The sequence below is a fragment of the Leptidea sinapis genome, chromosome 28 (genome assembly GCF_905404315.1).
Source record: "Leptidea sinapis chromosome 28, ilLepSina1.1, whole genome shotgun sequence".
NCBI lineage: Eukaryota > Metazoa > Arthropoda > Insecta > Lepidoptera > Pieridae > Leptidea > Leptidea sinapis.
The window spans coordinates 7914842-7938604 of NC_066292.1; the positions used below are offsets into that span (position 1 = coordinate 7914842).

Consider the following 23763-nt stretch of genomic DNA (forward strand, 5'->3'; position numbering starts at 1 on the left):
TGGTCATAGTTCATTTGTTCGTTCAGGAATCATGGGGTCACCTAGCACGCATCTCACATCTCCCCGGCGTTCATCTCGTTGTAGCAACACTTCCTTAACGTTTACACCCACAATATGTACTGATTATTATGTCACCTGTCACCTATCGCCGCCTGGATCTACCAATGCCCGCGCCCGCACCGACGATATTTGTAAAACTATAACACAAAAAACCAGCAGCAACAAGGGTTGTTCATCCGTTGATAACTTAGGTACGTCTAAAGAATACAATAATATATTGGGACACGAGACACGGTCACTCAACGCGCGTTTTAATAAAAAAAAACATATAAAAATAAAATACTAACGACGGAGCACGAGGACCCGACGCAGACGCGCGAAGAGCAAGATGCCCGATCGTTCCGTCTCGCTCGGCTCACAATCACAATACAAGTTACAAATTTATGACGACACACAGCAAGCGAGTCCTGCTCAGTTCACTAACACTATCAAATAAATAAGTATATGATTTCAAAATTATTTCAAGAAAATATCCTTCATTGTAAAAGTAGAGTAAACTCGAGAAGACGGAACGACATTCAACTTAAAACTAAACGTTTAAAAAAAATGTGACTGGTTCAGTTCAATACTAGAAATAAAAGATAAAACGCTCGACAATAGACCGAGTGACCGACACAAAATAATTGAAATGATCTTTATATAAAAAATAAGCGATCGCTTTGAGCACAAAAATAAATCTCTTTATGGCAATCTCATTTGTATCTCTAATAGGTACGTGGCCCTCCGACACGGGACAGAGCGCACCTCTTGCACCTTCCTTGTGAGTCCACGAAGTTCAATTGATAAATGTAGCAAGCGGTAGGAATGTGCTAGGAATGTGAAATATACAATGTATCAGAATGAACAGACAGCTACAACGATTAATTTTAGTATTTTCCTATTTGTACTTCATACATATACTATACTCGTGTATCTGCTCACGTTGAAAAACATTTTCATGTCACCCGCCAGAGGGCGCGCGCTAACAAAATATATAATACATAAGTATGATTTAGTAAAATATTCAATTCAATATACAAAAAGAGGAGTGAATCACTCAATAGAGTGGTAACGTAACCACAATTGATTAGAAGACGAGCGACAGTTGTGATGCAGTATGGAGGTCGCGGTGATCACGTGCACTTGGTCTTTCCGTCCAGCAGCTTGCGCCAGAGGTCGAATTGCTCGTGGTACTGCACCATGTGGATGGAGATGGCCCGCTGGATGGCGCACGGGTGGGCGGCCACCTTCTTGTTGTAGAACTCGGCCGAGTGGTGGCGCTTGATGCCCAGCTTGCCCGCCACGATGCCCGTCAGGAACACGTCCTCCAGCGGCAGGTAGGGCTCGCGGGCGGCCGCCTCCAGCAGCGGGCGCACGGCGTCGCGCGACACCAGATAGGCCGGGCCCGTGGCGAAGTCGGGGAACACCTTGCCCGCGAACTGCGCCGTCGACACGAAGTACTTGGACTTGGTGGTGCGCTTGGGCAGCGACTTGCGGATCACGCGGCCCCACACCGCCAGCGACGCGTTGGCGCGCGCGGCCGCGAAGCGCAGCAGCCGCGGCACGTTGATGAACATGTCGTCGTCCGTCTTGAGCAGCGCGCCGGCGCGCGGGCAGTAGGTGTCGGCCCACTCCAGCATGGACACCGTCTTCAGCGTCAGGTTGGAGTACGCGTCCACGAAGTTGCCCACCACCACGTCGCCGTAGAGCGCGTCCTCGGCGTCGATGGCCGCGCGCAGCTCGTCGGGCGCCGTGCCCAGCACGAAGGCGATGGCCACGTCCCGGCGCGCCGCGTAGTGTCCCCACGTGAGGCGCACGGCGTCCCGCGCGGCCGCGTGCGCCGGCGCCGACGTCACCAGCACCAGCAGCCGCAGGCGCGCGCCCAGCGCCGGGCATAGCTCGGGGTGCGGCCGCCGGTGACCCGCCGCGTACAGCTGGCCCGTGAGCGGTGCGCCCGCCCGCGACACGGCCTTCACCGTGCTGCTGCTGCTGCTACTGTTAGTGGGAGGGGACGTGGACGCGGCCGCGCTGTGGTTGCTGCGGGTGCGAGTGGCAAGCGGCGCGGGCGGCGAGGGTGGTGCGGACCGCACGGGCGGCGCCATCGCGGCGGGCGCGGGCCGTGCGGGCGGCGCGGGCGCGTGCGAGGCGAGCAGCATGAGCAGCAGCAGCCCGAGCGCCAGTAGGACGAGCGCGTGCGAGCGCCGCACGCCCGCCGCGCCGCCCGCGCCCGTCACCGACATGCTGCTCACGCGACGACCCACTCACTCAACGTGTCAACCTGTAATCAACGAAAAAATCTTCAATAATACACCATTCAGTGGCGGTCCTCCACAATGCGGTTTTCAAACTTTCTTCCACGTCCTACAAAGCTGTGGGATGAATTTCCTTGTGCGGTGTTTCCGCGACGATACGACATGGGTACTTTCAAAAAAAGCGCATACACTTTCTTTAAAGGCCGGCAACGCTCCTGTGATTCCTTTGGTGCTGCAGGAGAATGTGGGCGGCGGTAATCACTTATCAACAAGTGACCCGTACGCTTGTTTGTCCTCCATTTCCATAAAAAAGTGGCTGTGTGAGGCATGAAATTTCTCGCAAAACGTTCAGTTGTAGAATAGCTGACGTAATCGCCGTAATACGCTTTGGGATTCCATTAAAAGGAAAGTGGTAGAGGTGAGCATCGGAGAGTTTCCCGTGAAATTCCAGAATTACTTTATGGCAGAAAATGCATTATAGGGAGTTACTACCGATTAATGGCATTAGGAGTGCTCTCATGTGAAGTTAGAAGAGTATGGGTTAATAGATGAATAATATATAAGTAAGCCTTTCGTTACAGAAGTACGTTCAGATGAAAAAAGTAGCGACAGTGATGATGTTTCCAGTAAAGGTGATCTTAGTGAAGGTTTTGATATGCGACCCCTTATTTATTTATTTATTTAATAAGTACAACCACATTACACATATTATCCTTACAAACTATTCTTATATATTACAGGATATTGTGTCTGATATGTATAGCAATTACGGTGTACATAACTTTACCAAATAACTATGAGATACTAATAATACTAAATAATTTTAAAATTTTAAATAATTAATAACAATAATACAACTAAATTTTGAAATGCTCCCAAATCTTTTGCTTAAAACTATATAAAGAGTCATGAAACACGTCCAACTCGATGCGTTCATTTATAAAATTATACTCCTCAAGAACGCGCTTAACCGGAGACTAAGCCTAGATTTGATCTACAGGGCGGGGTATAGAAAATTTTGGATAATTTAGCTCACGGATTCTATATATATAAAGGGCCTTAAGTGCAACGCGACTGAGCAGGTTATCACAATTTACTTTATGTTTAATAGTGTTGTTAAGAAAAAATAGGTCATATATCAATCACCTGTCTCTAAATTTGACCATGTTAAACTTAGCCAGTCCTTCCTCATTGGGTTGTCGATGCGAAAAACCATGAGAACAGAATTCTAAATGACGTGTAAATGATCTTTGAATACTTTCAACTCGTTGTGATTGGTTTGCATAAAAAGGACTTGCATATTCGAGATGGCTGCGGATTAAGGAGTTGTAGAGTAGAATTGTAGTTTAAGGGAATTTGAAACCTATGGTATTTCTTTTGATAAAACCCAACATCTGTGCTGCTTTAGTGGTACAATAGTTTATATGAGAAGTGAATTTCAGCTTATTATCTATAATAACTCTTAATTCTCTCATTTCTTCCACTTCCTCTAAATCAACTCCGCCAATCTCGTATCGATAGACAAGTGGTTTTTTCTTCATAGTGTACCTCACCAGAAAACATTTATTCAAGTTGAGAGTCATGAAGTGGTGCAGTCGTAGTGAGATTTAACTGGACGAAAAACTTTGAGATCGTCGGCGAATAGGAGTGCCTTATAGTGATTCATGTTATCTGTTATATCATTTATAAATATGAAAAAAAGTAAGGGGCCCAGATGGAAACCTTGAGGCACACCAGATGTAGCAATATACGTCTGAGAATTATGTCTGTCCACAACAACACACTGAGATCGATTCTGTAAATAGGAATCAAACCACTTCAGCAGCGAACATTCAATGCCGTGTTGATTTAATTTAGATACAAGTATCGTATGGTTCACTTTGTCGAAGGCGCTGCTGAAGTCGGTATAAATTGCATCAACCTGATATCCATGAGAATAATGATATATTATTTACTAAAGTATTAAAACAGATTAGTATATTATGAAATGGAATCGATAAGCGCTCGTCTGCAAATCTTGGATTTAATATACTTATTTAAACTAATGCATAAGCTTCGTGGACTGCCCTGTTCTGCTGGCCCTTGTGCCGATACATGTTCCACGCGACATCTGCTGGTTCATGAATCGGAAGAACTTTCATTTACTGTATCGTCGAACTTACGTTGGTAGAAACTCGCCCATTTACAGGTTCTATTCTAATTATCATTCTCTTTATAAGATTACTTATACGTCTAGATAGACTATGTCAGCTGTGAAAACGTCGAAAAAATTGTGTTTAGAACTACCCTCTATATAGAGCAATTCAAGCACACTAACATAAAGTGTCACACAAACCGCGAGTGCAAGACGTAGCTTGTCACGCAGACTAAAGTATTTTTCCTGGACTGTGTTTATCGGTTCTCTAACAGCAAGGGACTCTATCTAGACGTATTACTTAGCAAGTTCTATTTCTCCAACAATGCATAACTTCTATGGGTCTCTCGCCTCAACTAAAGCTATTATATGATTTAATAAATTGTATACTTGTAACTTAGAACTATGAGCCCATCGTTTATAGGGAAGACACTGTATTTACTGTCTATCGTATTATTTTTATGTATATATTGTGTTTGTCCCAATTGGTCGACCACATAAATAATAAAAAATGTTTTTGTTACTTCAAAGCATAATTATTGTATAAAAAAATACGGATTACACTCCGGAAGTGCCGGCAAAAGCGAAAACTTGAACATTTACGTTGTGCATTTTTGAATATTTTACCTTAAACATTTCTCACTATGAGCTAAATGTTGAAATATACACTAAAACTGTGAAAAACGTGGCGTGTGTACAAATGAAAAACAACAGGTGGAAGTTAAATCCTTTGCTAGTAAGTTTCTTCTTACTTCACATTTAAAAGAGTTCCTACTTGTTTTAAATATCTATATCTATTCCACCAACGGCCGATCCCAATATACTATCTACAGATAGATATAAATTACTACTTTCTACTGTCAGTAATTAGCTGTCAACAATCTGAAGCTGTCCCAATATACCCGATAAGTCATTCTTATCCCCTTATATTGTGACGCGTGAATTGCAATTACCATACAAACTTCTATCGCTGGTAAGCTTATACGTCGTCCCAAATACAGACAGCGTGCACGGATAAGGTGAGTTACCGTCGATAAGTTTATTGGGATAGAAAATTCAACGATAGTTACGATTTTTATATCAAGTAAGAGATAGACTGAATATTGGGAACGGCCGTAAGAGTATAATTAAAACTAAACAAATAAATTAAAAACTATTGATTACCGAGAATTTTACGCGCGCTAGTATCTATGTGTATTATTTAACGTTTAGCAAAATAATTCTTATAGTTAGGATAATTTCAATGCATGTAACTGAATGCTTTCGCAACTAGCTATAAGACTCCTAAATAAACGATGAACAAATAAGTAGTGTTTTGCCTATAGACAGTGGGCTGTCAATCAAATAAACAGTACTTAACGGTAATAGTTGCAAGTGTTGCATTGTTACGTGATGTGTTTTCCCCACTAACTACATCATCTACATCTCTACTGTCTATAGGTTTTCTAAATGGCTTAGTAGTTTGATATGTTTCAGTTGAGAAAAATAGCAAAGTGCTTTATGATGCTGACGATCTACAGTTCTATAGCCGTATGCTGATCATGGATGGAGGAATTTAAGATTTTAATGTTCTTTATTGGCGAAGTAAATATAGCCAAAGATCTAAGAACATTATCTTACTCTAGTCATTAAAAGACACATGAAGAAGATGAAGACATAGATGAAGGTTTTTGAGGGGCAAAAAATAGTTGTTTTTTAAAACGTTTCTTCGAAGATCGGATATTTTATCTTCTAATTAGCTGTAATATATTGATACGCAGACGACAACTCGGGGCTTGCACACCGCCGCAGCCGCGTTGTGCCAATATCTCTCGGATAGTGTCAACGAGAACCGGAACAAAATTGTCTGAAATTCAGACTATGCTATGCACTCTCGAAATTCAACAACGTGTAACCTTGTAACGGAGGGCACACAATCTTTATTCGTTCAAGAAAAACAGGACGCCGCGTAAATTAATGTGCCTTAACCTTGTAACGGCGCTGATGAACACGTGTTTTTCTTTATACAGCAGGGATTTTACCTAAACAATAGAAGGATTGACCAGTGGATGAGTTGAATACAATGATAACTGTGGAATGTTTACATAACAGCGGTCACGTGAAAATGTCGTCATTTAGAGAACATTCTAGATTTAAAAACTTAAAACTTTGAATTATTTGTTCTCTCTCTCTCTCAACTGTTTTTTCATTCAAGTCTCAAAGTAAAGAAAGATATATTCAAAATTGGGGTTGAGCAGGTTATTAACTGTTAAGTAGATCCGGTAGATGAAAGCCACAACCTGAGAGTTGAACAAGACTTACAAGATTTATCAACGATACGTCACTCGAACGGTAGGTTCAGCCGAAGAACGCTCGCGCGGAACGCGAGAGAACGCGTGTTCGAGTCCCGCATCGTTCATAAATTTTGTTTCCAAAATTAATTTGTGTAGATACAATATCGCTCTTTAATCGACCCTTATTATATACTAGCTAGCCTGAGAGACTTCGTTCTATAAAAAGTTAATATTAAAAATTAAATATTATTTAATTTCCGAGCGATCCCATTATTTATGTCTAAACAATAAACGACAGTAACATAGAAAAATAAGTTTCGTAGACTGCAATACTTTATAAGCTTGATGATACTCATTCCAATGCTTTCCCGGCCGGTACCGCCGCAATGTCCCTGCATTTTAAATCTGTAATATCTTCGAAAATATTAATTTAAGTTACATGTTGTACAAGGCCGTAATGATTTATATTAAATGAACAATGTTTTAAGGTACTTAATTGGATAAGGATTAATTGGTGCCAAAAGCCATTATTTCCCGAAAAAATTAAAGGTTATTACAGGTTTACACTATTTAAGATACAACATTATTTACTCTTATTAAACTATTGTGTAAAACATATAATTTATCACTTGAGTTTCCACTCACTTAAAACCGGAATAGACTGCGACCAAATTGGAACAATAAGCAAGATTCTTAGGGGTGTGATTGACTGCTCGGAACTGCAAATCGGAACAATAAGCTGTGCTCAGCAACAAGCATCGCCGAAGCTAAGCAGTAGTGTCCAGTATCCGTCGCTGGTCTGTGCGACATTCTGGTCGGCACTAATGTACAATTAATATTACAATATCAATATGATCCGTGTGTATTGTATTCAGGACTGTGTTACGTGTACAATATGGAGCCCCGGCCTAACTGGTTCCAGTGCGTGGCAGTTGTATAAAGTTCAGGACAGAGCTCGATCCGACTGTGAATCAAGCCGTTGTCTTTAGTTTATTGATTCTTTGTATGGTAGTCGCTTGCTAGACCAGACTAATATATTATATTTACCAGATAAATCACTTATGCGTTACCGTCAGTTTGGGAAGGAGTATATCTCTATTTCATTGTTAACGTTACTAAACCTACAAAGTATATCTATATGTCTAGAAAAAACAGTGACCGCCACTTCGAACCCGGAGAGCCTCGTGCTTGTTACCAGGTATCCCCAGCGAGTACACCAGACAGACCGACATTCCGCAACCTACCAAAGGCTGTAAATCCTCCTCCACAGCTAGAGTCGTGTCAGTACAAAACATCGAATCATCCATTCAGAGCTATTATCTGGTGGGTGCGGGACGCGGCACCGGCGGTACCGCTTAGTACTCGCTGATATCATATCTAGATGTTATCTCCATATGAGTTTACATTAATTAATTATTATAAGTGTTATGTTATCAACACAATGTTATACCAACACGGTAATTCACCTAAACGGGTAAAATATGTAGAATATATAATAAGAAATATGTATAAGTAGAAATGGACCAAATCACAGAGCGAAATGAAAGATTATTTCGAATTCAAATAAACTTACAAAATCCACCGTTATTCCACCCAGGTGGATGACGAACTTACTTCTTATACGTATATAGACTCTGTAGTATTGATGATTGCTAGCCAAGTGAAAAGTTCCCAAGGTGTTTACGTGACCTCAATAGTAAAAGAGACTAAAAGCAAAAATTTGCAATAATCCATTACACAAGCTTAAATCCAACCCTTGAACATTACATCGGGTGTTCTCCAAGATCAATTTTGCTGACTAGTCATATTTAAATGGCATGGTTATGAATCCTGCATGTTCTCTTCATAGTTTCACTCGCACACGCCCTCTAATGGATGATCTATTGATGGCAAATATACGATTAACAACTGCCCACTGCAAAAACTTGAAACAATACGCGTTCTGCAAATAACACTAGACGCAAAACTACGATTTAATGCTCATATAGATAACACTTGCAGATCGGCACGCAAAATGCTAGGACTTTGTTTAGAAACTCAAAGACTTTCGAAAAGCTTCAAACTAAAAAAAAAATTGCTTGCTACACTAGTTACAAGCAAACTTGAACATTCCACGGCAATTTGGAACCCTGGCTACCAAGTACATTCTACAGATCTGATTCAAAGGAAATTCACAAAATTTTATTACATTGGAGAATACAAACAACTACCATATATCATGCGGGTAAAAACGTTCAAAGTAAACTCACCGATGGAGGGAAAGTACATGATATGGTATTTTTATTCTAGCCCCTTAACAGTATTACAAATGACACGGATTTTTGAGGCAAATATCCATCATCAACCCGTGCTCCGCGATATTCTATTTCACATTTTACTCTGCAAGCCCACAGGACCAATCTCGGTCATCATTTAAATTTATATGACACCACCAGTACCTATGGCCCAACGACGAAATCCACCACTCGATTTCTTGCCATATTTTGTTATAAGCAAACGCTATTTTCCTTTCAAATTATAAATAATAAAAGTTCGTTAAATTCTGTACAAATAAGAACAAAGACAGTGGGATGTTGGCATACAAAAGTTAACGGTAAAAGGATGCGGGACTTCAGCCTTTATCGGCTGCCGTGATAGTTAAGTGATTTTTTTTTCGAATTTTTACCCAATATTTGGTAAGCTGCTATTTTTATAAAACAGTGTAGGAGATGCCTTGGGGTACTTTAGCGTTCACGGCCTGGGATTCGAGCAATAATCATTGACAACGACCTGTTTGCATAAACTCTCAGAAAGTCCAAATGATGAAAGTTTTGAGAGAAGAGCCTTGTGCCATACACGATCAAAACCCTTCGTTATATCCAGGCTAACTGCCAGGTCTTATCCCGTGTTTTTGATAGCCGCTGCCCATCTTGTGTTAGGTATATCATCATGTGTATATCAGAAGATCACCTGCCGACCGACGATGGCAAAAGCCGTACTTTCGGTCATTGATCAACTCGTGACCCTCTAGGTATACCAAGAGATGGAGGTTAATTATGCTCTCCATGATTTTGGAGAGCAGGGAGATAATAGCTATATCGCTCTAGTTTGTCGGATCCGAACTGTCTCCTTATTCTGCATTGGATGGACAAGGGCTGACTTCCATGTGTCAGGGAATACGCGTTTTGAGTAATAGCACCGACGTCAACTCAGGGGCACTCGTTATAAAGCTCCTTGAACAGTTTTTAACAGTAGAACAGACATAGAGCTCCGACACCACGGGATGGTCGACGATGGTTTTCCGTTGTCGTCAAGAGTCGAGTTGGAGGCAAAAAAGAGTGCACAGAAGATCTGCTTTCTCTTTTACCGTTTGGGCCAGTGTGCCTCGTATGCAGTGGCGGCAGGAACGGCTAGATGCAGTTAACAGGTTTCGACAATGCCCAGAACTTACGTGTTCCAGTCGAGTAGCTAGAAAGCTGCTCGCCGATTTTGACGACGTGCTTCGATTACGTACAGGCGAACTGGCGCTTAAAAAATCTGGAGGCACGGTTATATTTCCTCTATAGAACTTTGCATTTCGGATCGGATTGTGACCAGCGCCGCAACCAAAGTTCGATATGCCTGTTTTTTGCAGTCGGGTGCTTCTCTAACTGACTAACCGATGAGCTCTACTTTTTCCGAATATATAGTAGATTCCAGTAATTCAAAGAACTTAAATATTTTTATGGCGATTCAAAAGCGTTTATTTTAAGCCTTACTGAATAAAGTTAATTATACCATATAAATTTTAGCCTTTTGTACAACTTGTGTTTATTTACAGTAAGTGTACTGTAAATGTATGACATTATGTATCTTTTAGTTAGTTAGCTCGAGTGGTGCCCGATCTTCTCCTCGTGTGACCTGGAGGTCTGTCGCAAAATCGAAAACGATACATTCGGAACGATACGATAACACTCTGAATATATCGCAACTACCCTACTCTAACAAATGTTCGAATTCCTTATCGTTTATCGTTACCATAGACTAATATTTTGATTTTTTTACGATGTTAGTGTGAATGAAATATGTTCAAACCTAAACATTATCTGTGCTATGTCGCTGTTAATTGTCAAAAGTCAAAAAATTGTTTAGGCGCTAAGGACCATGCCAGACTCTGCACCACCAATTTGGTATCATTTGCACATAATGTAAATGTTAAAAAAATATGAAATGAATATAATATGACCATTTAAAATTGAATAAATAATACAAAACTCGCGGATAATCAAATGTAAAAAAAAGTAACTCAACCCTTCTCGTCGACTTCCTATTTCTCAAGCGGCCATTTGCATTATTTCTAAGCATAAACGATCAACAAAATGACTTAAATGACTTAGTAGTAAAATAATCCTGTTGAATAGTAAATCACATATAATTATTTCAATAATATTTATTAAGTATGTATATTGTATGGCAAATATATCTATACAACTTGAAACGATGATAGCATCGACAGCCTAGAAGGTGTCGTTGAGATTATCGTAAAAGTGACGTTTGATTATTTGTGAAATTCGAATAGTCGTCCCTGATATTTTCAACTAAGAGTAGGGTTAGAACCGATAATATCGAATAATGTTTCGTTCGTTCAATTATCGTTTCGAGATTGATTACGATGTAACTAAGAGTAGGATTCGACACGACTAATGCCACGATTTATCGAATATCGATTTTAGGAGTAGGCCCCCTGCACACTAACGACGTGCTCACTAAGAGGGCCCTCAATAAAACAAAGAGCACAGCGTGCGGTGTCAGGCGAGAGACGAGCCTCAAGGTGGAGTCGGACGCCACTATAATATAATAATTTCATCACTGTTGTTACTGACTATTTTCACTATCCCTTTATATCCCTGTAAATGAATATTACTGGAGTGTAATGTAACCAGCAATAAACGATGAGTTTGCAGACCATTGCAGTAACATATTACCGACAACAGCGTCGGATATGGATGTGGTGAAACACGAGTATTGACGGGTACATCGGCTGCAAGCCGGTCGCCGGGGCCGTTGGTTGGTTGCGAGCCCAATTAATGTCTGAGTTGTACCTACTTGTCCTTCACAAGTATCTGTAAATGTTTCAAAACAGACAATATAATATATTAAGTAAAAATGTAAACATTATGTTTTTAGGGTTCCGTACCTCAAAGGGAAAAACGGAATCATTATATGATCATTTTATTGTTGACGATTCAAAAGCGCTTAGTTTAAGCCTGATTAAATAAATTTTATTTGACTTTGACCGTAAGGGATTTACTTCTTACTCGCGCGCATTTTTAATTGGCAGTAATTATTGGTGATCGGGCGCTGCTCGCCTCGACAGGGATACACAAGTTGCAACTTGCACCCGACATACAATAGAACATGCACGAAGCAGAAACGAACTCTACCGTTGCATACTTTGTGAGCAGCAGGTATCGTAGTAGATAGTATGCAGGTGTGTGAGATTCAGCCCCTGAACAAGATATTATATACGTTACTGTAAACAGAAGCGGGCTGGTGTTACCTTCGCGGGTGAGGTGAAATCGTGAGCACGCACATCTAGTATGCTGGCTCGCCTTGAGCCGTGTGACCTCGCTCTGCTCACGAAGCGGACGGTATCGCACTGATGTCGATACGTGTTAATAGTGAAGATGAGCTGACGGCACCACACTGAGAGGTGTTGCTCTCGGCTGACGTGTGACTTCCGCCCCAAGCTTGGTGGTGAAGTCAGCAACAGGACAATTTGTGGCACACCCATCTCGGTCCCTCAATTCTCAACTCAGTTATCATATTTAATAGAACATTTATGTCACGGTAACCTTTACTACAAAAATGTTACATAACAAATCGTTCAATTTTGCAACACATATCGTGTTTTGTACATTTTCTTGGATCCTGTTGTAAACAAGCTCATTTACATTGCCCATCAAAAGACTTACCTAACTCGACTTAACCAAGTAGGAGGCATAACGCGTAAAATCTGGGGGCTCAGCAGTACCCCCGCGAGGTTGAACAAAAGGTGTTTTACCAGTAGGAGGCTCTTTTGCACAGGGTGCCGGCTAGATTATGGGTACCTTAACGGCGCCTATTTCTGCTGTGAAGCAGCAATGTGTCAACATTACTATGAAGGGCGCCGTAGCTAGTAAATTACTGGGAAAATGAGACTTAGCATCATATGTCTCAAGGTGACGAGCGCAATTGAAGTGCCACTCAAAATTTTTGGGGTTTTCAAGAATCCTGAACTGCATTGCAATGGCCAGGGCTTATCAATTACCATCAGATGAACGCCTTGCTTGTCTCGTCCCTTATTTTCATAAAACAAAAACAAGCGGCACGTACCAGGTACCATCGTTTTCTCGAAGCAGTTCAGGCCATTTTCAAAACTAGAAGCCCGATTTCAGTATCCTATCAAGCATTGTATAAATACGGTATACATATTTCAAATTCATTCACCACAAGTTTAATTGTACCTAGTCACAGTTTCTTAATTTTGTCACTCACTGACTGGTGGGTTATTTATGCAATTGGTTTTTGTGTTGCAAGCTTACGTGGCACTTTCGGGAGTTACAAGTCTACATTTAATAAATGTCAACTTTGAAAGTATAAGTAAGTACGCAGGTTCTCAATTTGTGGATACAATAGATTAAGACGCATTTGACGTCCGGATCTGTTTGTATATAACTAGTTGGCCATAAATATTGTTAAAATTTCTAATTTTTTATTTTTGTTTATTACGTTAGATTATTCGATAGTTTCCCAGCATTACACATGTTTTTTAATATTCTGCGTGATAAACCCTACAACCGTACAGCTAAAGAGGTGGTTCGATGACAATCCTCACTGTCCAAATACGCGGCTGACGGCTGAGAACTACATAAGGATCGCTACTGAAGAGCAAACAACAGGCAAAATGACCAAACTGACGCTCGCAGTATAGCAGCCAACAAGTGACAGAACATAATATGTATAATATTTTATATTTCAACTCACGGCTCGATAAGTTTATCAGGTTCCACGATAATCAATTTGGTTTTAAATTGGAACACTCGATGGAACGGCTATATTGTGTCTGAAAGAAACTGTTACATACTATACAAGAAGAAAAACTCCGGTGTTTGCTTGTTTTTTAGATTTATCTAGAGCTTTTGATTTGGTTAATCACGACATACTATGACAAAAACGTTATAGAACTATATAGGCATAGGCCAGTAGATTTGATAGATATCTTTAAATATTGGTATCAGAACCAAATCAATGTTGCTCGATGGTCTGGGTTTTATTCTGTTCCATATAGGTTGAAATATGGGGGAGACAGGGAAGATTTTCAACCTTTACATAAACGCACTTATAGAAGAGCTTAACAGCACGGGTGCTGGTTGCCATATTGGTGATGTGTGCTTAAATAATAAGGCTTAAGGTGCTGCAAAGTTTCATTGCAGTGCTCATCTGCATGGATAGTCAAAGCTGCTTGGCATATGTGAAAAGTATGTAAATGATCACGGTTTGCAATATGGTGGACGGATTGTTGTTAGCCTTAAGATAATACCATCTATAAATTTAAACGGATGTACACTTAAAATAATAGAAAGATTTAAAGATTTTATTTATCTTGGATACAAAGTAACCTCTGACTTTAAAGAAAGAGTAGAAAGTTTTATTTATCTTGGACACAAAGTAACCTGCGACGTAAAAGACAATGCAGACATTGAGAGGGAACGAAGAGCGTTGTCTGGGTGGAGCTAACATGATAGCCCACAGATTCGCACGTTGCACTAAACATATTAAAGTCAACTTATTCTGAGCTTATTACATCCTTTCACACCTGCAGTCTGTGGGTTGATTATACCCTCTGCTATGCTCACACGTCTCGTGCTCCAGCAGACGCCACCTGCTAAGCTGTTTTAGAGCCAAACCCGGCGTGGCCACTTTCGGACAAGATTATTGATGGACCGAAGTATTGACATCACTGTAACCCGAATTACAGGGATAGAAATTCACGTGAATAGAAATTCACACATTACTTATATCAATTACCAACAGGGTGTAGTACAACCCTTGGTGTGACGAGGAAAAAAATTACTCGTAGTCAGGAGTTACACTGGTGTGTTTAGTTTAATTTAACTTAAAACCTTAAAAAAAGAAAAAAGTATTAAGGATAAAACTTGATAAAGAAATTAAAGAGATAAAATTAATAAATGAAAAAAAAAACTAATTTTAAAATTAATTTTTAATCACTTTAATTTAAAATTAATTAATAAAATTGATAAATAAATAATTCGAATGTAAAAAAATATTATAATTAATCTTGATATTAAAAAAATATAAGCAATTAATGTTAAATTATCGTTAAATAAAAAATTAATAATAATTCATTTAGGGAAAAATCCTATGAAAAAAGGAAAGAAGGAAAAAAAATTAATGATTAAAGATATTTTAATATAAAAATTAATATTAAAATATATAATTTGATTTATATTAAATATATAAAATATTAGTATTAAAATTAAATTTAAAAAGGAATATATAAAAAAATAAAATAATCATAAGTTTTCACTGATTAAAAAAGCAGCTATTATTCATCCTAAATTATTAATAGAAGAAAAAGCTAATAATTTTCGAATTGAAGTTTGATTAAAACCTATTAAAGCTCCAATTAAAACATTTAAAATTATGATAATAATAATAAAATTAAAATTATAGTAATAAAATAAAAGAATTAAATGGGGAATTTTTTTGTCAAGTTATTAAAATAAAACAATTTATTCAAGATAAACCTTCTATAATATTAGGAAATCAGAAATGAAAGGGGGCTGATCCTATTTTTATTAATAAGGTTGAATTTAGTAATACTGAAATATTATCGAATTCAAAATTGTTGAATAAAATTATTTTAATAATAATAATAAAAATAAAATTAATGGAGGCAATAGATTGAGTTAAAAAATATTTTAAAGAAGCTTCATTATGGAGTAAATTTTAATTACTAGAAATAAGGGGGATAAATCTTAATAAATTGATTTCTAATCCAATTCAGCATCCTAATCAAGAATTTGCAGAGATGGAGATTAAGCTTCTAAAAAATAATATAAATATAAAAAATATTTTATTTGAATTAATTATAAAATTTATTAAAATATGGGGGTATGGGGGTATTTTAAATTCATCATTAAAACTTATATTTTAGTGTAAGAAGCACAATAATTTTTGAAATTATAAGATTTAGTTTAATTCTATAAAATATAATAAAGGTATTATTATACATAATTTATTCTATCAGAATAATCCTTTTATCAGGCACTTTATTTTAAAAAAAGAGAGTCTTTATATTTGAGGTATGAGCCCAAAAGCTTAAATTTAGCTTATTTTAAAATTTATTATTTAATTATTATTAGAAAATTTGTGGGGATTGGTAATAAAATTAATTAAATGTAATTTATTAATATTTATAAATTATATAATATTTATTTAAATAATTATATTTATATTAAATATATTATATATATATATATATATATAATAATTAATTATAAACATATATATCTTATTAATAATAGTTATCTATTTAAAAGATTATTAATCGCTTTATCATGAATTTAATTTTCAATATGAATATTAGAAAAAAAAATAAGAGGAGAATATTAAAATAATGATAATTAATATTAAATTTTATATAAATTAAAAAAAATAATTATTTATATATAATAAATATAAATATTATATATATATACATATATAAAATATTTAAATAATTATATTTATATTAAATATTTAAATAATTATATTTATATTAAATATTTAATATATGAGTCGGGAATGGTTGTTAAAAAGGATACGTAGATATTGGCAGTTTTTTGACGGCTGCCTTACCGTGTCCACTTGTACACGGGAGAGCATATGAGAGGAGAGAGAGGGACTCTTCGAGTCCAATATAATAATACATTTAGAATGCTCTTGGGCCTGCCACGATTCTATAGCGCATCGGGGATGTTTACCGAGGCCCGGGTGAGTTTCTGTTATACTATAATGAAAATGTTGCACTTCCTTGATGAGCAGGGTAAGGGACAGCCGCAACAGTATTCTAAATCTATTTGCAAACTGATTTGCCTGTCAGTATGTAATATTGTTCAAAAACTGACTCAAATAAATATACAACTTTAATCTTAATATTACAATTAATAATTACTTAAATTATAATTTTAATTCAACTGTAAAGTCAATTATTATGGGTTTGTATTTTTATCTGCAATTAAAATTATCTTTATTATTGGTATAGCGACGTGGTCCGCGCCAGTCAAGGTTTGGTGGAGAGCGTCATATTGAGGAGTCACAGAGCCTAATTTTTATGAAAAAGGAGTGACTTCTTAGGATCGTGTTGTGAAATTTAAACCTGGTCACCAGGCATGATCTACGCAAGACTGGCTGCAAGTGAATGTCCCCCACTTTATAAAAGATTAATATTGACCTCGTGTAGCCAAGCCTTGGACCCCTTGGACTACAAATTATGTTCATGTTACGACGCCGTAGCCAAGTTTTGATTGACAAGCTTACATTGAGTGGCTCAACGAATCTCTACGAGCTGTGACTAAATATTATCGTGGAAACAGTGCGGAAATCCATAGATTCGTGGCCAGATAGATTAAAGGTCGTCATTTAGAATAGAATTATTATTAATAAGTTGCCGAGACCTCATTAAATAAATACGTATATAAGGTTTATAACGATTAAATTACGTCATAAAAATAGATGCATTTGATTTTTAACTAAACTTATGGCCAACATGGCTGGTCTCATGATTCGTTTATCTTAATCTCAGAATTACTGTTCAAAAGTCATCCGTCAGTACGATATAAGTTTACCCGCGCGGATAGGTCGCACGCACTTGTGTTTCAGGGTTTAAGAGCACACGGGCTGGGGCTCAAGCGACGTTGTTGACATGGGAAGTACATAAACGTAACAGCGCGCACCATTGCATCATACAGCACTATTTCAGCGCGTTGCGTGTACCGCTGTACATTACACGGTGCCTGCAGTAGAGAGGCTGTGGTTAGTTACGGCCAAGTGTGCGTCACTTAAGTCGAAGTTGGTGAGATTCATGATTATTACAATAATATGGAAGTGTTCTGAGATGTCTTTTTCTTGTATTTACTGTAAATTGAGTTATCATCGCGGCGCGTACGTCTATCTCGACATCGCCATTTGCATATCGTTCACATAAAGATCCGCGTGTCTGTGTGTGTATCATCACGCTACCACACGGCCAATCGGGTGTCACCTCCGACGGATCGTGACGCATCATGTGTGGCCAGAGCTGCACGAGCACCCGGCCCAATGTCGCGTCCTGAGCCGGGCTGTGCGCTCCCCGCTAACAGAAGCTTATCTAGCAGGACATCAACTCCGGGCAGAATTAATTACAGCCGCCACCCGCAGGGGCACCGTCTAGGGTCGGGGCGCGAGCACCGCAGACGGACAGCGGGGCCGCGTTGTTTGGCGCGGCGCTCGCGACCTGCCGGACCGGCCGCGGGTCAAGGCCCTCCTGACTCACCACTCACTAACGGACGCTCGCTCACACACCCGTCGGTGCAGTAACCAATGTTAAGATTGTATTATGAAACAAGTGAGAGAGGCTTCCAAAGGTAATAGTAGCTTGTTTCCCGACCGAGCCCACTGGTAGATGAGTGTCAAACTGATCATTCCACACCCGCGTGGAGCAGCACCGCCGAGCTCCGGTGACGAGACGCAGGCGGCGCTACATTACAGCACCCGTGATATCGTCGCATCAAAAACATATTTCTGTCTGTGCAAATTTTATAATTAAATCAAATGTTTTGCTGAAAATCGCCGAAAAAATCCGTTTTTGTGACCTTTTTTTGATCCCGAGTAGGTTTATTTCTAGGTGTCACATTTAATGTTTGAACAATGCTAAAAATTTTCAGCCAGGTGTGAATTTAAAAGCACGAAAAAGCAACACACTCTCTAATGTACGCGTGCAATGGAAACAGTTTCTCCGAGTGCTTTGTTGTGCTATTTGATATTTGTAAATCTATGTAGACTTGCTAAACATACACGAAATTTTAAATTTTTCATACAAGTCCGGTTGATGCTTAAGAAAGTAATTATAGCCCAGATTATCGACTTTATTCTTTAGAAAAACATGTTTATTGCAAAGGTTCAAATTTTATCTTAATCTAAAAAATACGCTGACTTTGCAGTTATCTATTGATGAAATGCCTAAATTGAGACAAAGCAACAATTTCATATCGTAAATGGTCACATAGTGGAATCTAATTCCTAGCCAACAGATATGTTTGAAGCGTTTAAGCAAAAAGCAATCATACATCGTGAACTTTATAGTGGCATGTCGAGTGAAGAGCACACCACGGGTAAGTCGTAGTATTGAAGAAAACCTTTATTGTACACAAAAAAAAAACTTTATTTCAGCCAAAGATATTAATATATATTACATCGTTGATAGTAACCAAATAATGAAAAAAAGGTTTCAATTAAGTGTGACGTCGCGAGGCCGACTGATGCAATTCACTTTCATACATTAATGTCTCACTGTAATCCAAACCGGAAAACGCGATCGGAAAATCAAATAAATCGCAGCGCTATCGGGCGACGCGTCAACAACGACACAAATCATAATCTGGTATTCTTGTTATCTGGCTGGAATCTACATTATTTAATCGCTATATTTAGCGAATTGTTATGTAAAAGAACTCTCGTCCGTAGCCCACAATGTTTGATCTAATCTAATTTGAAAGGTAGATTATTTTTATTAAAGTAGGCTTTAAGCCGATACAAAAAATCACTTTGAGAAAAACATACGGTAATAAACATGACAGGACAGGCTCTTGCCTCTCAATATATTATTGATAATGTTATATACATAGGCTCATAATATAGATTTCTAGAGACTGTTGACGGTTAGAGTCCTTCTGAAAACCAGTGTTTATGTCTGTAACTGCAACAAATGCTAATGAAGGGTCCTTTATCCGCATAACACAATATACACACCAAAAATTGTATCTTATTTGTGATTATTTCGGAAAAAGAATGTCTATATTATGCTTATTATGCCGAGTTAGTATTTTATTGGGTGCTGTATTTTTTATACTTCATTCAAAACAATAGTTAAAACACATTTATGTGGTAACGATAACAAAAATAGTGATACCACACCATGGGAATGAAACCGCTGTCACTCTATTGAATATATATATTTTAGTTGAAAAAAAGAGCCTTCTGAGTTTCTTGTCCCCATTCTCCTTATGTCTGAGGTATACTTTTTCCAAATGTGGTGTAGTATTTTAGTTCTTCGTTATCTTCTCATGATAAATAATGAAAATTCATTGCAAAATAGAAATATCAACAGTGTTTGTGCTCAAAATAGAACCAAAGCAATTATCGAGCCATTCACAGAGTTCTGTGTCCCAAGAATCTTATTTGTTAACTCTCGATTTAAAAAAATGTTTCTAGCATACGCATACTACTTAGTTATTATCTATGACTGTTTTTGTCTTAAATAAATGATATTTTAAGTCTCATATCATATAAGTCTAAATTAGACTTACATGATATGAGACTTATTAATTCAAATAAAGATAAGATTGACAGCCATACCAAGGCCATAGTATTGAAATTTAGGCATGTGTATCTCACGACAATTCTATATCCTCAGATATTAATGTGGTCTGTCCTTTCAATTTTATAAGAACATCCAACTATAAGCAAATTCAACAAACTAGGAATTATTCCATAGTGTTGTTACAGATATGTTAACATACAAAAGAGACACAACACCTACAGACCTAAGACAAAAAGTAATTACAATAAACATATTTAAAAAAATAATATTTTAAACTTAGTAGTGAAAGATCACTCCTTGACTTTGTATATGCTTTTACAACTTGATCCCAGAAAATATACAAACAATTGCGTTACAAAATGCAAACGAATTGTTAAAAAACATTAATGTGGTTTACGGTTAATATTGTACTGTTAGGTAAATATAATATAAATGACATAATAAAACTACAGATTGGGAAGAGAGCAACTGCCTTCATGCTATTAAATAATAAATCAGGTTTGAGACATGAGGTTGACAACTGCTGGCTGGCAACATATCATGTTACAAACAAAGGTATGACACCTTTTTTTGTAAATACATATTACCTTCATGTATGATTACCTCAACACGGTCAACTTTCTCTTTGTGCTGAATCCTAAGAGGCAAAACAATGGATCGGGTGTATCCTTTACCATCAAGTAAGCATTTTATTCCTCTCATCACCTAATCTCAAAATATAAAGGTACCAATGGTATAGGTAAAAATATTAATATTACTATGAATATGAATGAGTTATTAACATGTGGATAAAATTGGAACTATACATAATTGTGGTGATAATATATAATCAACATTTTATTGATCAACTTTTACGTTTTTACATAGTTAAGAACGAAGATTAAATACACAAATAATTACAACTATAAATCTTGTAGAGGTAGGTAAATAAAAAATGTAATCAGATTTTAAGATCAGAGTTAAATGCTAGCAGATTATATTCATTAATAAGAAATTATGAATTTTGTTGAATTACTCTTAATATTTAGAACTTACCATAGCTGTGTATGGAGGCGAGTTATGGGTCAGCAAGTGATTTTCGATCGACACAGGAGCTGGGCTAGTTCTTAGATTTCAATACCACCGAAGTAGCGTCTCGTATGATGCACACATTTCGTAATTCATTTGTGAAAGTTCGGGGCAATTTGTTCACTCAGTCATTATTTAATATTTGGCAATAAAGGCTATTTCGAATATACCTATATGACGTTCAACGATACATTCACACTACACTTCGTTACCACTGCCAAGTGCCAACTGCCAACTGCCAATTATTGCCATAGAACAATATGACAAACAAGAATAATCAAGGTCGTTAACCTGACAAGTTGACAACGACAGTTGACAGCTATCACAGAATACCTACGCAGATGTAGACTGTTTAAGACTCATAAACTAAACGTATAGATCGACAAACAAAGAGAAAAACATCCCATATCTATAAAGAAACAGCAAGATAAACAAGAAAGCCAATCTAATGTTAGTGTCAATTTTGATTTACATATTGTAAGCAGTCAGCCACGCTTGGAATTAAATCCTAAAAATAATTAACTTATTAACAATCCTCAAAATTGCACATTTCAAAGGTAAATATTTATGACGTTGTGATTGCTGAAAGGGTTAATTTGTTGTTAAAATTTGTCTTGTTCTATTAATTGTACAAAATTATGTCAGACCTTCTGGTTAATCTAATATTTCGTGTAAATAAAGATCAATTTATATAAAATATATAAAGATAATTTATATAATTTTCGAGGATAATTTTTCCAATAAAATATTGACATGTATTGCTTGATTCAAATTTATATAAAAATATTTTTTCACAAACTCATTTGCCTCGGGGCCTAATTACTAGAATTAGATTGTCCCAAAGTAGTAGTTATTTTAGAACAAAACTACAAATATAAATAGACCAAAACTACATTTTGTAAAAAAAAACTACCTACGTAAAAACCGATTTTAAAAACTGAAAAGTATCGAATAACTAATAATTTTATTTAATACACCTTTACCCTTAATATTAATAAAATGCTATTATTTATATATGCTACATATTTAAAAATTGTAAATCAGTGCCAAGCCCTAAACAAAATAAAACTTAATATTGACACGGTCAATGGTCATGGTCAGGGATTGGAAATAATACACCGCTTATAGGAACGAATCTTTTATTTGCGTTCACTTTTTCTGAACTTTCACTTCGCCGGTCTGCCGCTGTTTCTCTTGTGGGCGGCAGTACCATCAACGCGTCACACCGCACCGAACACTAAGTCTCTTCTATCTTCTTCTTCTTGGAACAATTCCACTGTTCACTACTTCTTCTTTTCTTCTTCTTTACACTTTCGAGTCAGAAATAGAACTGCCGTAGGCCACGCTTAGTACGGGTTATATACCCCCGGATCTGTTCTATTTTTAAAATGATTCTCCCATTCCATCTTTAAATTTAAATTGTACAAGAAAATTCTTTTAACTATTTCTATCCTGCTTACACATTTTCCATCCCTTTTTTTCTGTTCGATTTGATCCTGAACTTACTAGAAATTTCCATTAACTTAACAAAACCCAAAAAATTCCATACACTGGTAGGTGTATCGAACCCGGGTCTACAGCGTCTAAAGTAAACACTTTCCAGCCGAGCTACGAGTATTGCTGATGGAGCTGTTGAAATCAACAATGTCTTGAAGTTTGAAATTCTCGTCATTTACGTTGCAGCGTTGCTACGCAACAATATTATAAACAGTTTACTTACTGTAATTGTTAAGGTTGACTGGCCACGCGTGGCCCGTCAACCTAAATATGCTTGGGATGTTTTGTTCTAGACGAAGCTATCCCGCTCAAAGTCACATTTGGCTTGGCACCGACTTCAAAGCTATCTATATGTAGCACATATAAAAGGTAAAGGTGTATTACATTAAATTTTATACTTTTCAGTTTTTGAAGTCGGTTTTTTTAAACGTAGTTTTATTTATTTTATACTTTTTAGTGTCAGTTAATAATTATAATATATAATCAAACTGAATGAAAACTCATCAAGGTAAACTAAAAATTTTCATAAAAAATGTTCATAAAAAAATAAACTACGTTTAAAAAAAACGACTTCAAAAACTGAAAAGTATCAAATAACTAAAAGTTTAATTTAATACACCTCTTATGCAAACCTTTACCTTTAAAATGAATAAAATACTATTATTTGTATGTGCTACCTATTGATAGGTTTTAAGTCAGTGCCAAGCCCTAAACAAAATAAAACTTAATATTATAAACAGCTTACTTACTGTATTTATTTAGGTTGTCTGGCGTTGCGTATCTGTCCGCTTAGGTTGTTTTTTACTAGACGAAGCTATCACGCTCAAAGTCACGCGTAGCGAGTGTGACCTTTATTACATTTGGCTTGGCACCGACTTCAAAGCTATCAATATGTAGCACAAATAATAGTATTTTATT

At 37.3% G+C, this 23763-nt stretch overlaps 2 protein-coding genes across 2 annotated transcripts in view; one reads left to right on the forward strand and one right to left on the reverse strand.

Moving 5' to 3' along the window:
- Positions 1-875: 875 nt before the first annotated feature.
- Positions 876-21574, reverse strand: LOC126972999 (beta-1,3-galactosyltransferase 5-like). The gene is made up of 2 exons (XM_050820124.1): positions 21316-21574; positions 876-2317 (listed from the first exon to the last, which is right to left on the reverse strand). Exon 2 carries the CDS (start codon positions 2277-2279, stop codon positions 1173-1175), a length of 1107 nt encoding a protein of 368 aa, XP_050676081.1. The 5' UTR covers positions 2280-2317; positions 21316-21574; the 3' UTR covers positions 876-1172.
- The window catches only part of LOC126973066 (synaptic vesicular amine transporter-like), a 28890-nt gene continuing 24174 nt past the window's right edge, over positions 19048-23763 (forward strand). Inside the window, exon 1 of the mRNA XM_050820179.1 lies at positions 19048-19072. Coding sequence (XP_050676136.1) covers positions 19048-19072 — 25 coding nt within the window. The remainder of the gene's footprint in view (positions 19073-23763) is intronic.

Coding starts and splice junctions, on each gene's coding strand:
- LOC126972999 (XM_050820124.1), bottom strand. CDS start 2,279: ATGTCGGTGACGGGCGCGGGCGGCGCGGCGGGCGTGCGGCGCTCGCAC.